The following is a 13,484-nucleotide window of genomic DNA, read 5'->3' on the forward strand; positions in this document are numbered from 1 at the left end:
GCTCCCCAATAACACTATTACGCAAACAAACAAAAAAAAATATAGCATGTGCTCCTTGCTTTTCCAGCCTGCATACGCCTCTATCTCCTAAAACCAAGTTATTTCAAAAACGGTTTAGCTTACATTGGCAAAGCTACGCTCTTACTACGACACTTGAGCCAGGCGCATCCTCCATCTATAGGGCCCGCAGGAGGGAAAGCCGCCCTGCCTCGCACACCTACGCCGGGCTCCCTGCCACGGAGGCTGCCAGCAGAGACCGCATCCCTTCCGCGCTCGGAGAGCCGTGCTGGACACAGGCCCAGCGCCGCTGGAGCGGCGCCTGCGGTAGCCCCGCGGACCCGGAGGGACCGCCCGCGGCCGGGCGCCGCGCCCGCTCCCGCCCCACGGAGACAGCGGGTCTCGTGGGGCAGCTCGGCGGGGCAACCGCAGCCCGTGGGACAGCAGGGGCGAACCCCGACCCCCCACCCGGCAGCCCCTCCGCGGCCCGGGACGGGACAGATCCTGTCAGCCCACGCCGCTGTGAAGGCGGGCGGGGAGCGGTGGACAGGGCGAACAGAGCCTCGCCCCGCCTCACACCAGGGCCTTCACCGGCGGGCACAGCCCCCCACACGCGGCGGGGCCCCACCAGTGACTAAGCACGCCCGCCGCCGCGCCGTGACCGGCCTTTTACCTCCGCTCCCTCCCGCTCCCCAGGCCCCGCCCGCCGCCGTCGCTGCTGCGGCCCGCCTCCTCACCCCCCCCCGCCCGCTGCCGCGCCCGGCGCCTGCGCGTTGCAGCGCGGCGCGCGCGGGCGCAGGAATGTGCGTTACAGTTAAATAGTGGGCGCAGGGGCGGCCGCCGCGGCGCTCGGGCGCGGGGCGGCGGCGGCGGCTCAGGGGCGAGCCGGGCCGGGCCGGGCCAGGCTGGGCCTGAACCGAGCGGGGCGGCGAGGCGAGGGAGCCTCCATGGCGCGGCGTGGCTCCTGGGGCGGTGGCAGCAGCGGCGTGGCGCTGCTGTGACAGGAGCTTGGCAGCTGGGACCAGCCTTCCTCCTGCCCCGCTGTCGAGCGGGGGCCCCGCGCCGGCGTCCCGGGGGCGCGGCGGCGCTCGGAGAGCGGAGCCGTGGCGGCAGCTGGCGGCAGCCGGTGTGTCACCGCCTCTATGATGAAATTTAAGCCGAACCAGACGCGGACGTACGACCGGGAGGGCTACAAGAAGCGGGCGGCGTGCCTCTGCTTCCGCAGCGAGCGGGAGGATGAGGTGAGCCCGCTGAGCACGTGGGACGGGGGGCGCCGGGCCCGACCCGACCCGGGGCTCCCGTTCCGCCGTCACCCGCTGGGCCCGCCGGTGCCGCGTCCCTTTGTCTGACCGGGGGGCGCGGGCCCCTCACGCGGGACAAGCCCCGTGCACGCGCGGGCACGCAGCCGTGCCGGTGCTCTTCTTCCCCCCCCCCCCCCGCCGAGCCGGGGGAGGGCCGATGCCGCTGAGCTGTGCGGACCCCCGGCCCGCAACCTGCGCTGGGAGCGGCGGTCCGGCCGCGGGGGCGGGGCAGTCGCGGCGGCTCCGCGGCACGGCGCGCCTATCGCCCACCATTTTGGGGCGGCGCGGTGCGGCGGGGCGCGGGCCCACGTGCGCGGCGCCCTCCTTTGTGCCCGGCCGCGGCGGCGGGCGGTGCCCACGGGGGGGGGGGGGGCAGCTCCCGGGGTGGAATCGGGCACCGGCTGAAACTCCTGGGTTATCCTTTGTGTGCCCGCAACGCGCACGAAATCGGTTAATGTATAATGGCGCATCGAGGGCAGGGCTGGTGTTGCCCGTAAAACGAGCCCCCTGCCGTACTTCGAGGGGATTTAAAAATAAATAAATAAACAAATCTTGCTTTTGGAAAACCTGCGCCTTGGTGGGTGTTTCCAACCGAGAGAGTAAAACGGTGCTTAAAAATACTTGGTCAAGGTAGCTCGGGGGCGGGAAGGGGGGTGTTGCGGTTTTGGTTGTAGAGGATAGCGCTCAGCCGGGGTTTTGTGTTGCAGCAGAATCGGGAGGTGGCAACAAAGCTGTCCTGTATGCCTAGCCAAGGTCACTTGCACTGGCCGTTATCTGGAAACTTTGCTGATGGTTTCATTGCACAATGCGTTTATAGACTGTCTCAGCCTGGAAGCGTACCCTTTCCTGATTTTCTTTTTTATTTTGTTGTTTAATAGTTTACAGCTTGGGGTTCTTTCTCCCCCTTTATCTATATGCTGGAAGAACCTAGTGTCCTATCTAAACTGTCGATATGGCAAATTTCTTTTTTTATAGTTTAACATCTAATAAGCAATATGATGCAGTAGGGAGAGGCCTGATCTCAAAATACGGACCCTTGGGTTTAGGCAAAAATTTTGCATGGTGTTCTGGTATATGCCATTCCCTGCGTGTTACAAATACAGCCTTGGAATCACACTGGTCAGCTCTTCCTAATCCTGTAAAGGAGAGGGGTGCCCAGCAGGAATCTTGCTAGTTCTTGCTATTAGTTTAGCTTTTCTTTCGTTTCAGCAGCACCTCTGATAGTCCAGCGTGCTTCCTCATTTGCATGTCTTTGGTATTTATCTTTGATGCTACTCCAGCTCAAACTTGTTTGGAGTTCAAAGACCTGATTCACTGTGACAGCTTTCTTGCATCAACTTTAGTTAGAAATTCATGGTTGGGATCACCTTTGTCAGTAATTTCCACTCGTTCTTAATTTCCTGCTGTAACTTCTTATATTCTCTTTGGATTTTGCATGCAAATGAGACCACTGGCTGCTTCAAAAATTGTTTGTGCATAAGAACGCCCTCTGAGAGTAAGGATGATAGTAGCAGCTTTGCTGGGCTGTGTGAGAAGGATGAATGCTGACATTTATTGTACTGGAGTGATTTGAGATATGGTGGATGGAGCACCTGCATGGCTGGCATGAGGCTGGGCTTTGGCATTGTGCAAATAGACACACTTGAGGATGAAATGAATGGGATAACACCAAGTCGGATTTGGGACATAGATTAAGCTGTGGAAACAGCTTAAACTGTGGAAACAGTTCAAATCACTTTCTGATAAGTTATTTCCAGAAAAGCAATGGCAACATCTTGAACTTGCTTAGCTGTTTCCCAAGTTTCAGCTCCATCGGTATCAATACATAACCTATTCTGTAGAAGTTTGGTGCCTGACAACCAAGTGTGATGCCTGTGATAAGCTTGTATCACCAGCCATGTTCCCCAGATTGGCTGGATGAGGCTTTCTTCTGTTGTTCTTGAACACTGTTGTCTTAATATGTTTCTGTGTAGGTCTATTTCAAACTTCACGTAGATGTCTTCAGCGTTTCCTTTCCAATTCTCTAGGGTTTTTCAGCATTTTCAGCTGACCTACATCTCCAGAGATCTTTAAGTGCATGGTAACTTCTGCTGTGGAGGAGCACAAAGGCAGTACCTAGGTGACTGGAGGGAGACGAGGGGAACAGCAGACTCCTATAGAAACTATTGAGGGGGAAAATTAGCTTTCATAATTATTTTAACCTACAGAGTTAGTACCCCATAAGCAAAGAGTTGCTAGACATTGGAGGAGAGACAATAGAACAGAAAACTGAAAGCAATCTTCAGCAATACATTTCTTTTTAGGAGTCTTAAAGCAAGAAATCAAAATCTCCTCTTTTTTTTTTTTACTGGAGATTCTGTCTGCAAGACTCTTTCAATAGATTGCATTCTGCTTTTCAGCTGGTTAGTTTCTATCTGGAGGAATGAGTATCTGCAGCAATCTTCCAATACAAATCTTAGAATTAACCTGTCTTCCTACTTCCATTCTGACTTTCTGAAAGGTCAGTCCATACCCAGTTGTGCCTGTGCTTTCGCTTTTTTCTTCTTTCTTGCACTTTACTTTCTGGCATATCTGTAGACAGCAGTCATTCCTTTCTTAGTACTTTTCTGATGATCTTGAAGTCTTACAGCCTTGTCTCCTAAAACCAGTTTTCTTTTTCTGATTATCGTGGTAGCTCTTTCACCTCCTTCAGTTTGACAGCCATATTTTCTGAATGTGGGTGACAGTTGTAGTTCCTTTACATGGAACCTCACTGTGTTGTGTAAAAGGTTACTAATATTTCTCTAGTCATACTAGAAAAAAAAAAAACCATTGTGATAGGATCTGTCTTTATCATGATTGTAAAGCTATCACATAGTCATCTTGTGATTAGTCGTGTATTTCAGTCTCTAACTTGTTCCCACTTCATGAACTCTCTACTTGTACCAGAAACTCTTAAGTGTCCTGCGCGTTAGATTCGCAATGTGTTCTTCTTAACCAAATGCGATCCTTCTTCTGCAACTTCAGCATGAGAACTCCTGTTGATATCATGACTTATGGACACTGCCTCTTAATTTGGAGACTTAAAAATTTCAGAAACAGTTTTGTGTGATCATCACCAATGAGAATCAGGCCAGTCACTAAAACATTTAATATCTCTATTGTTAATCATCTTCTAGCAAAATCTGCACATTATGGATTAGTCTGTTTCCTATCCGTATTGCACTTGTTACGTTACCTTTCTAGCTTTGTTAAAAACCCATGTTACAGCTGAGTTTTATGGACAGTGAGGCAACATGTCAATTGAAAAAGACTGGTAGCAAAGGATGTTTTTGTCAAAACCATATTGTATATCCACTCATTTTCGGTTCACTTCTTAATTTCATGATTTGAAACATAGATGGACTCTAGAATATTGGTGAGGCAAAATTCAGTCTGGTGGTCCCTGCAAACAGTTTGAAATACAGCTGCTGAACTACTCTCCAGCTACGGCACCCTGCCCAATTAGACTTACCAACAGTCTTTGCTGCCAGACTTAAAATTGTTGAGTCAGTTCTCTTGGGTGTTACGGGCTGGAAACTGGGCTTGCCTGAAGTCTCGCAACCTGTCAAAAGCTTCTGCTTTGTCTTGAGAGCTGGTATTGCAGCTGAAAGCATTTGCTTGTGAGATGACTGATGGTTGTCCAGATGCATCACTGCAAAAATCCTTCCTGTTTCTTTCTTCATCTTAAAGTGACTTCACATGTGCCAATTTACTGCTATATAGCCCATTTTGGCTTAGATTTTGTAGCCTTCATGCTGTGATATTGTATGATTTTAAAAAAAAAAAAAAAAATTCCTGGAGGAAGCCCAGATAGCCAAGTAGTGTGGCCAGTAGCTTTGGATTTTTTCTGCAGTGTTTTAGAAGAAGCTCTCTTAGACTACTTTCATTAAAGTGTTGCCTGTTTTGGTCTCTCAATGCTGTCATTTGGACTGAAGAGAGAGCAAGATGGCTGGATATGAGCTTAAGTGCTGGCTCCTACTGTCATTCTTAATGGAAATGAAGCAGTAATTGCAGGCACTGTCTGCCCTTTGAAGGAAAAAAAATGCTGGAAATGAAGCAGGAGAAATCCCATGAAAAATGAAACACAGCTATGTGGGCATGAAATGCGTGGGGGCTGCAGGCTTTTTGCTTTGAAGAAGCAAGAAGCTGTTAGGTGTGTACAAAAAGCTGATGGTATTCAGCAGATTGGGATGGGCTGGCACATTTGTGTATGAGGAAGTGCGAGTTGCTCTTGAGCAAGTAGGAGATGTGGATGGCAGCTTTAGGATAAGCCCACAGGAGAACCTCTTGGTACTGTGAGGACCGACTGCTTCCACGGGCTGGAATTGCTTATGCATTCAGTACTGTGCAAACACTGGGTTTAAATAAAATGCTGCTGTCTCAGGGTATGGCCAGAAGGTAGGCAAGGAAATTCTTACCTCTTGAAGCAGAGAATGAGGCAGACGTTTAAAACAAAGCAAATAGTAATAAACATATTTTTTCCTAGTCATTTTAACTAAAACAATCTTAAAAGCTAATTTAATTTTTCTTCCATCAACTATCTATTATACAAAGAAATGAGCAGTTATTTTTCAGTACTTTGAATATAAAACTTGAATGTGTTCTAATTATTTTGGCATCTATAACACTGCTTTATGTAATTGAATGTATTGAAAGCCCTACTTTAATGTTCAGCCAGCAGTTGCTAGTGGCAGATCTAAAAAATAGTTTCATATGCAAAAAAAAGTATTCAAGCTTTTCAGTTTTTAATTTTGCCTTTTTTGTTGTTCAGCCTTGTACATGAGACAAAAATAGATGGGAAGGGTTTCCTGTTACTATTGAGACAGTAGTGAGGATAACTGCATTGTCACACACTTACAGAAAATGTTGACTTTTAAAATTTTATCTTAGTTTTTCCCGTAGTAGAGCATATACTTGCATGTCAATTATTGCCTCTTAATTTTGAATTAAAAATTATAGGGTCCTAGTATTATATCTCCTTTTTGGTCTGACTAAGAGAATTTTATTTCTTGGGCTGTAGAATGTAAAGATTTAAGAAACCCTTGTTTAATCTACTTTGTTCTGGTGATGACTGTTTTATTATTTTAAAAAAATAGTAGTGTTCTTCAGTTTCTTACAGCTGTTGCTTCATGTTAGCAATGGTTTTATTTAAGGATAGTAAAGGAAAAAGTAAAATGTTGATTTTATTTGCATTGGTCTAAATCATCTGAAAACCAGAAAGACCTGTTGTAATGTGACCAGATCTATAAAACCAGGGCCCAGAAATATCACCTGGCTACCCTGGCAAAATGGGGTGTCCTAGGAATTATTGTAAATAAACTTGTGCAGTGATGAAGATCTTCCATACTTGACTTTGCATTTGTCATTTGGTTTCGTTATCCTTCAGTGTAAGCTCTCAGGTGTAAACACACAGATAGTGTATGCTTGGAGTATGACTGTGGCATCATATTTAAGGCTGGCGTGCTTTCCAAAGCGATGTATGATAGAGCAAGCTAAGTAACCTCTATGATTGCCTAATAGAATATAGGCATATGTTAAAATACTAGAGAATACGCGTTTCAGTATGCGGTTCAGGTGTGCTGTGGATATTACTTGTTCTGTCTCATGTCTCTGCCCTGTTGACAGACAGGAGGAACAATTGATATAGCGTGATTGCTGCCTTAGTTTTTCCTCAGCATTTTCTTGATATTTGGACATCATGTGTGTGGTGTAGGAAGGAGTGTAGCTCTAAAAATCAAGCCCTATAAATAGCTTCCAAAATGGCTCGTCATGATGTGTCTACAGAAACAGCATCTGCTTATGGTGTACTGCTGCAGGCTCGTATGCAGTTCTGCAGTGGTTTAAGCTTGTGTTAATGTTAATAAAAATAATTTAATGTTAGGTTGCTGTGATGGGATTTATATCAAGTAACCAACTTAAAAAACACAAGTGCCTTGTTATCCCTACTTCCACAGGAAAACAGCTTTCTGCAGGCATTGCGTATGCACCTTGCCTTCATGTGGGGAACTTCTTCACAAACTCCAGCCGCTTGCCAGCAGTGGAAGCCTGCAAGTTTGGTGAAGTTTTAGGAATTCAGCTGTCCACCGTGGCAGGAAGCTGCAGTCTTTGCTCATGCCTCTTCAGAGAACTGAAATCAGTCAACCATGAGCTGTTTGGGGGTTTTTTTGGTTGTGAAATCTTGATTATTTTTTTTCCAGTACCCATGGTATTACTTGTCTATGCCATATGAATGCGTTTAATGGGATGGATAGTGGCTCAAAATGGGCTGAGGGGAGAAGGAAATATGGCTGTACCTGTCTTGACGTTGGGCTAAGGTGACCTGCAACAAAATGTGTTTTGTCCTGTTTAGAAGATGCTGTCTTTTTTGAACTAGTAATGTTTGTAAGTGTTTAGATACTTGAGAAAATACCCTTTATAGCTTACTTGCACCATCCTAAGTTTACTTCGAGGATTTAAACTGGTGGTTAAATTTCTGTTTGAATTGCCCCGGTTAACTTAGTAGTGCTCAAAACTTCTAAGCAGTTTCTGAGAAATAGCAGTGTGGCACACTTCTTCAGAAAGATATACAAATCCTAGTTAGAAATATATATGCATATATACACACACATATATGTATATATATCTCTAGCTAGGATTTGTAGCCGTATTTTCTTAAACATCTTTCGTACATATGCGACCGCATAGATATTCACGGACCATAAGTTGATGTGTATTTTTTTTTTTCCAGTCTTGTTTGTAGAACACTTAAAGAGCTTATTTTTAATTAGGTGGCTTTCTGCAGTTACTCCAACTTGAAGAAAGATATGTTTGGCTTTGACCAGCCACTGATTTCATAAAACACTACAATCTGACATAGTGCTTAAGCACTGCAGTGGAACTAGTCCTGTAAATGTAAATATTTTAAAACAAATTTTGTCTTCAAAGATGTAGGGTATTTTTCCAAGGATCTCGAAGGAAAAAAAAAAGCTAAAAGGTAACTGGTACTTCTGAAGTAACCTTGTCATGTCTTTACCTGCAGCTGAATGATTCTCAAAGACTTGGAGCTCTTGTTTCTGACAAGTGCTTGGAAGCTGATCCCTTAGTCAAACAGATTATGTTGCTGAGTAACCAGTAAAGCCCAGTTCTCCTGCTCAAGATTAGGCTGCGGTTTCAAGTTACAAAGAAATGGGCAGCAATACGAGTTTTAGCTCTTCCCCTACTACCTTAGGTGTTTTTTCCCTTGGTCTGTATTGGCAAGCAGAAGAGAAGGACGATGTATTGTAAAGCGTATTGGGGAACTGACCCAGCGTGAGAATTAAAACTTTTTACAGACACTTGGGGGTGGTGGTTCTTTGTTGGCAGGGTTTTTTGCAGCCAGGAATCTCTTTTTGCCACATGGCTGGGTGCAAGATCTGCACCCTTCGTTGCACCATGAGACCTGTCAGAGCTGATTCTCCAAAGCGTGCCAAAGCTTGGGGGGGAGATCTAATGTTACAGGTGACTTGAGTGCTTGTTGACGTGAGGAAATGTGTTCAGACTGACGTACCATAGTAGTACAGTGCTGTCTGTTCCTGATACGAACACTTTAGCCAAAGAACAAAACAAAGTACTTTAAATAGCCAGAGGAAGGTACTCGAATTCTGAATCATTATAACGTGTTAGCCAAATATGTGAATTTCCTGTGAAATAAAATTGATAGAATAATAGAATTATTAATTGCAAGTTAGAATATAATAGAATTTATAGAATAATAGAATAATTAATTGCAAGTTAAAGCAAAACTTCTGAAAAAGGCTAATGTGGTTTTTTTCCTATTGCCATATAGCCTTAAAATCAGAAGATCTGAAAGGAAAAGCCATTTGCAGACCTGATTTTGAAGTATTATAAAAATGTATGGATATATATCTTTATCATTCATCTTCAGAATGCTGGTGGAGTTGCACTGATTGTCCAAGTATTGTGATGCTGCTTTGAAATTTGATCTTTAAGTAAAGTTGGGAGAGGATATTTCAGACTTTATTTAATATACAGTATAGACAGAACCCTGTTTTCTGGGTTGCTTTCAAAATGCTGTGCTCAAATTAATGAGCATTAGGATTAATGTACAGCTAGTTGTTAGGCCATTTCTCTTCTGCTCTGCCAGCTCCTGTTGGTTGAGACTAAATCTTTTTAACCTCCTTCATAGCTGGGAACTGCTTTTCAGTCTATTGTCTGTAAAATACTTTGCTAGAGGCTCTTGCATTGACTTAGGCCAATATGAAATGGGGTAGCTGCAGTCATGCCTTTCTGCCCCGCTTTGTGTGGTGCTGACCCTTGTATGGCTGTGTGCTGATCCACATTGAGCGTGTGCAGGCTGAAAACTAAGCTTTAACAGTATAAACCAATTTTCAGCCAGACCAGCTTCCTGAACTAGTTGTGCCAGTGTAAGGGAGAAAGTAAAGATGTTGCAGCTTTGACTTTAATTAGCTTTTAAAATGCTGTCAAGTCTGATCCCAAGGTTTTTTACTGCTTTACTACTTACAATAACTTTGTGCACATTACATCTCCAGGTTAAGAAAAGTAATTTTGGAAGTGATTGCAGTGAAGAATTAGGATTATAAGCAATCACTCTACTGAGAATATTTTTAGGAAGACAAAAGGATGTTCCTTACTAAATGCTACCTGTGTGGCATTGCTATGGCAAGTTGTATTGCTCCATTGAGTTTTTCAACTTTCTGGAATCCAAAAAGAGACAATGGCATTCTAGGACACAGAGACCACGGTAACGTAACGGGGAACTGAGAAACTGTTTCAGAACTACTGAAATGAGATAGAAGTTCTTAAAATAGCAAAAAGTGTTAGATAAAGGAAATCTCTAATTACAGTAGCAGGTTGAAATGTGTGCTTTTGCCTAACAATTCATGCTGTGAATCCTGCAAATATGGTCCAGTTGGCTATTTTAGTGGCCTGATAGGATTTGTAAGAGATGCTTTTCCTTGCTTCTTGGTAATGTTCCTTTGTTGTGGCATTCAAAGTAGTTTCCCAGTACTTTTCAGGAAGCTCCTAAGTTGAAAACAATTGGAAGTTGGAAGTGTTAGGGAATAGTGAAATATTTCCTGCTCATGTTCTTCCCAGACCATGTACTACTTATGGCCATTTTCAAACAAATCATAGGGCTTGACTGACCCTTTTGTCTGTATGTGGAGTAAACCACATTTATGACTCTTTCAAGTGCTTGTAACTTTGGCAGACAAACCATGTGGGCTGAAGGTATCCATGTTGGGTGTGCTAGGTTAGACTATATTAACTTCCATCAAAGTGCATCCTGTTCTCTCAGAATAGGGTTGGGTTGTTGTTTTTTTTTGCCTCTTAACGTTTCTGACACCTGTGAGAACATACAGTACATCTGTTCTCTCTAACAGCATTTTGACACTTTGTTTTGTACCTGAGAGGTACCTCTTGCTGCCCTTGCAATCTCCTATACTCTGACCAGTTTAAAGCTTCTGAGATTGTTTGCATGTACTCACCTTCATAGAGCTTGGGAGCTAAATCCTTCATCTTCCAAGGACCTGCCTTCTCCTTTCCTTCTCTGCGCAGCGTTTAGTGGTACTCCTGAGCAATGCGGTGTTCTTTGCAACTGAGCCAGATGTATTGAGCAGTCTTTTGAGGGCGAAGCGTTATTTCCTTCCTCTTGGAAATTGTTCCTTTTAACTGCCAGTTTTACTATTAAGAAGAGGCAGGTAATTCAAACAGCTAGTTGGACATAGCTGGTGGATTAATGGGGATGATGAAAGGGGAGAAAATGGGGTGTGCAGTGGGGAAGAGAGGAATAGATGTGATTAGACTGGGAGGAGATCACTTACAAAGACATCTGACAATTTCTGTGGAACTGGAGTGGTACCTTTTCAACTGTAAGTATGTTTTTCTTCACGAGTAATAGATCCACTATAGAAAAAATCCCATCTTGCAGTTGGTTTATAGTGGCTTTTGCTGCTGTTGCTTCATTACTTCAAGTTGTGGATGACTTTACTCTGAAGTCAAAGAATCCAGCTATGGGGGGTTGCTCTGTTTAGGAAGTTTTAGACTTGATTATTTTTTAAAATGCAAGATGATTTTAATACAATTACTTTTGTAAGCTGTAATGTCCCACAGTTAAGGAAGATATAAATCAATTTTGTATAACCTTAAATAATTTTGTACCTCTTTGAGTGCTTGATATGAAAAAAAATATATATATAGATATAAGGAGGAATAGCTTTTGTTTGTAACTTGTATTACTCTGAGGTGTTGCCATTTTAGTCTTCTGGAATATATGGCTGCTAACTGTTTCACAAGTTTCGTTTGACTTGAGAACACGAAACAGCCAAAACTTTGGCATCTTTCTCTAGAAATTTTTAGTTGTTTGTCTGCAGGCTTAGCATTTATAGTGAGCCAGTCCCATGATGCCACATGCCCTGTAATTACCTTTGGGTTTTTGGTTAACCGTATCTTGGTTAAGCATATCGATAGGTGCTTATTACAAGTAGGCTGGCTAGCAGTTTCTCTTCCTCACTGCACTCAAAGGTCATTGCTATTCCTGGACTTGAAAACAAGGTAAAAACTTGGCTAGTAAGGCTTCATGGAAGAATTTTTCTTCTTAGCTGAATTTTGCAGCTTTGCTTCCTCACTTGGCAGTATTATGGAAAATAATAGCTTTACCTTAGTCTTTGGAGTAGGATAAACTCAACAGTATAACTAAGCAGGTAGATATGATGCCATTATTCTGTACTTTAGAAATCTTTTGAACGTGAGTCATCAATAGTAAGGCTTTTTCAGAGACATGGGAAAGGCAGGGATCACTACCAGATAATACAGCACAAGAAATCTCATTCCTTTCTCTGCATTCAGAGCTATGGGGTACAGATTTCTCTGCATAGGAAGTACTTCAGTTTTCTTCTGAGCTTAATGAGGTTATGATGTAAAATTTGGTGTGCATAGGCTAGAAAAAACATACGTGTGAGAGATTCTGCAGTCTTGTTTTTCGGTAGACTGCTGTAATCTGCGTGAACATGAATGTCCTCAGAAAAGACTGGATGTCCAGGCAGTCTAGATCTCTAGTCTCCTGATTTGCTTATCTTAAGGGAGGATGAATTCATGGGGTTTTGCTGCTGATTTTGCTCCTCTTGGCACGTGAGTGCAGCGTCAACCAACCATGGCTTTTTGGTGTCTTCATTTTTAAGTAATCTGAATATTTACAGCCTAGTCATTCAGGTACTGTGAGATAGAAATAACTGAAAAATACATCCACTACATGGAAGTAAAACATCCAAAAATGTGGAAGCGAGTGCACAATTGCTTGCTACCATAACTGAAATAATCTGTCTGGAGTGCTTTTAAGCCTTACCTATAATTGCTGGCTATCACCTCTCAACTTTTGTAGAAATTCATTACCACTGAGTGCACTTTTGCTAGCATACCCTAGGATGGATGTTTCACGCTGTAGCAGCTTCAAATGTTGCTCTTATTGGGAGGAAAAAATTGTGCATCTGATAGTACCAGGGATGTACCTCAGTGTGCTCAGTGGGATCACAGGAGAACAAACCGTAGAGGGAAAGGTGCTTTAGCAAATGCTGCAGTTCCGGGGTTTGTGGATAGTTGCCACAATGAACTCCTAGGCTGTAATGCTTGGGAGTTTATTGTATGTATAGCTGTAAAGCCTATCTACCAAAGTTGATGTATTTTACTGTTGATTACTTGCTAGATGTATTTGTTTCTGCTTTTTGAAAGGGTAATTTAAAGCTAATAGATATACAAACCCGGCTCGATAGACTATTGATCAGGTTAGTGGTAGTCAACTACTATATATATTAAAGGCATAAAAAATTCCTGGCTTTATGCTACACTGCCAGAACCAGCAACCTGATTTATCCCTTAGCAATTAAGAGTTTTATGTTTAGCTTTAACTAAACAATGAATACTGATTAAAACTATTCTATCAAGCTGGGAATGATTTTAATGTGATATAATCATCCTTTTGTTCATCATTGTTGCTAGCTTCCACATGACTGCAGTGAGTGCTAGTTTCATCAGCAGAAAATTATGTGTAATGCTTATGTCTGGGATCCCACAAGTGAATTCGTAACTTGAATTTTTTATAACTGCTCTTTAAGCATTGCTGACATGGTGGTTTTTTGTAGTGATATAGATGCTCCACCTATGTGTTCAAAA

At 43.6% G+C, this 13,484-nt stretch overlaps 1 protein-coding gene across 4 annotated transcripts in view; it reads left to right on the plus strand.

The window, feature by feature from the left end:
* Positions 1-774: 774 nt before the first annotated feature.
* The window catches only part of NUDT4 (nudix hydrolase 4), a 30,575-nt gene continuing 17,865 nt past the window's right edge, over positions 775-13,484 (plus strand). The window contains exon 1 of one of the 4 annotated variants that reach the window (XM_075748632.1): positions 775-1,238. In XM_075748632.1, coding sequence (XP_075604747.1) covers positions 1,140-1,238 — 99 coding nt within the window. In that variant the 5' untranslated portion in view covers positions 775-1,139. The remainder of the gene's footprint in view (positions 1,239-13,484) is intronic. The other 3 variants (XM_075748659.1, XM_075748641.1, XM_075748650.1) reach the window with 3 other exon arrangements.

The sequence above is a fragment of the Balearica regulorum genome, chromosome 1 (assembly GCF_011004875.1).
Source record: "Balearica regulorum gibbericeps isolate bBalReg1 chromosome 1, bBalReg1.pri, whole genome shotgun sequence".
NCBI lineage: Eukaryota > Metazoa > Chordata > Aves > Gruiformes > Gruidae > Balearica > Balearica regulorum.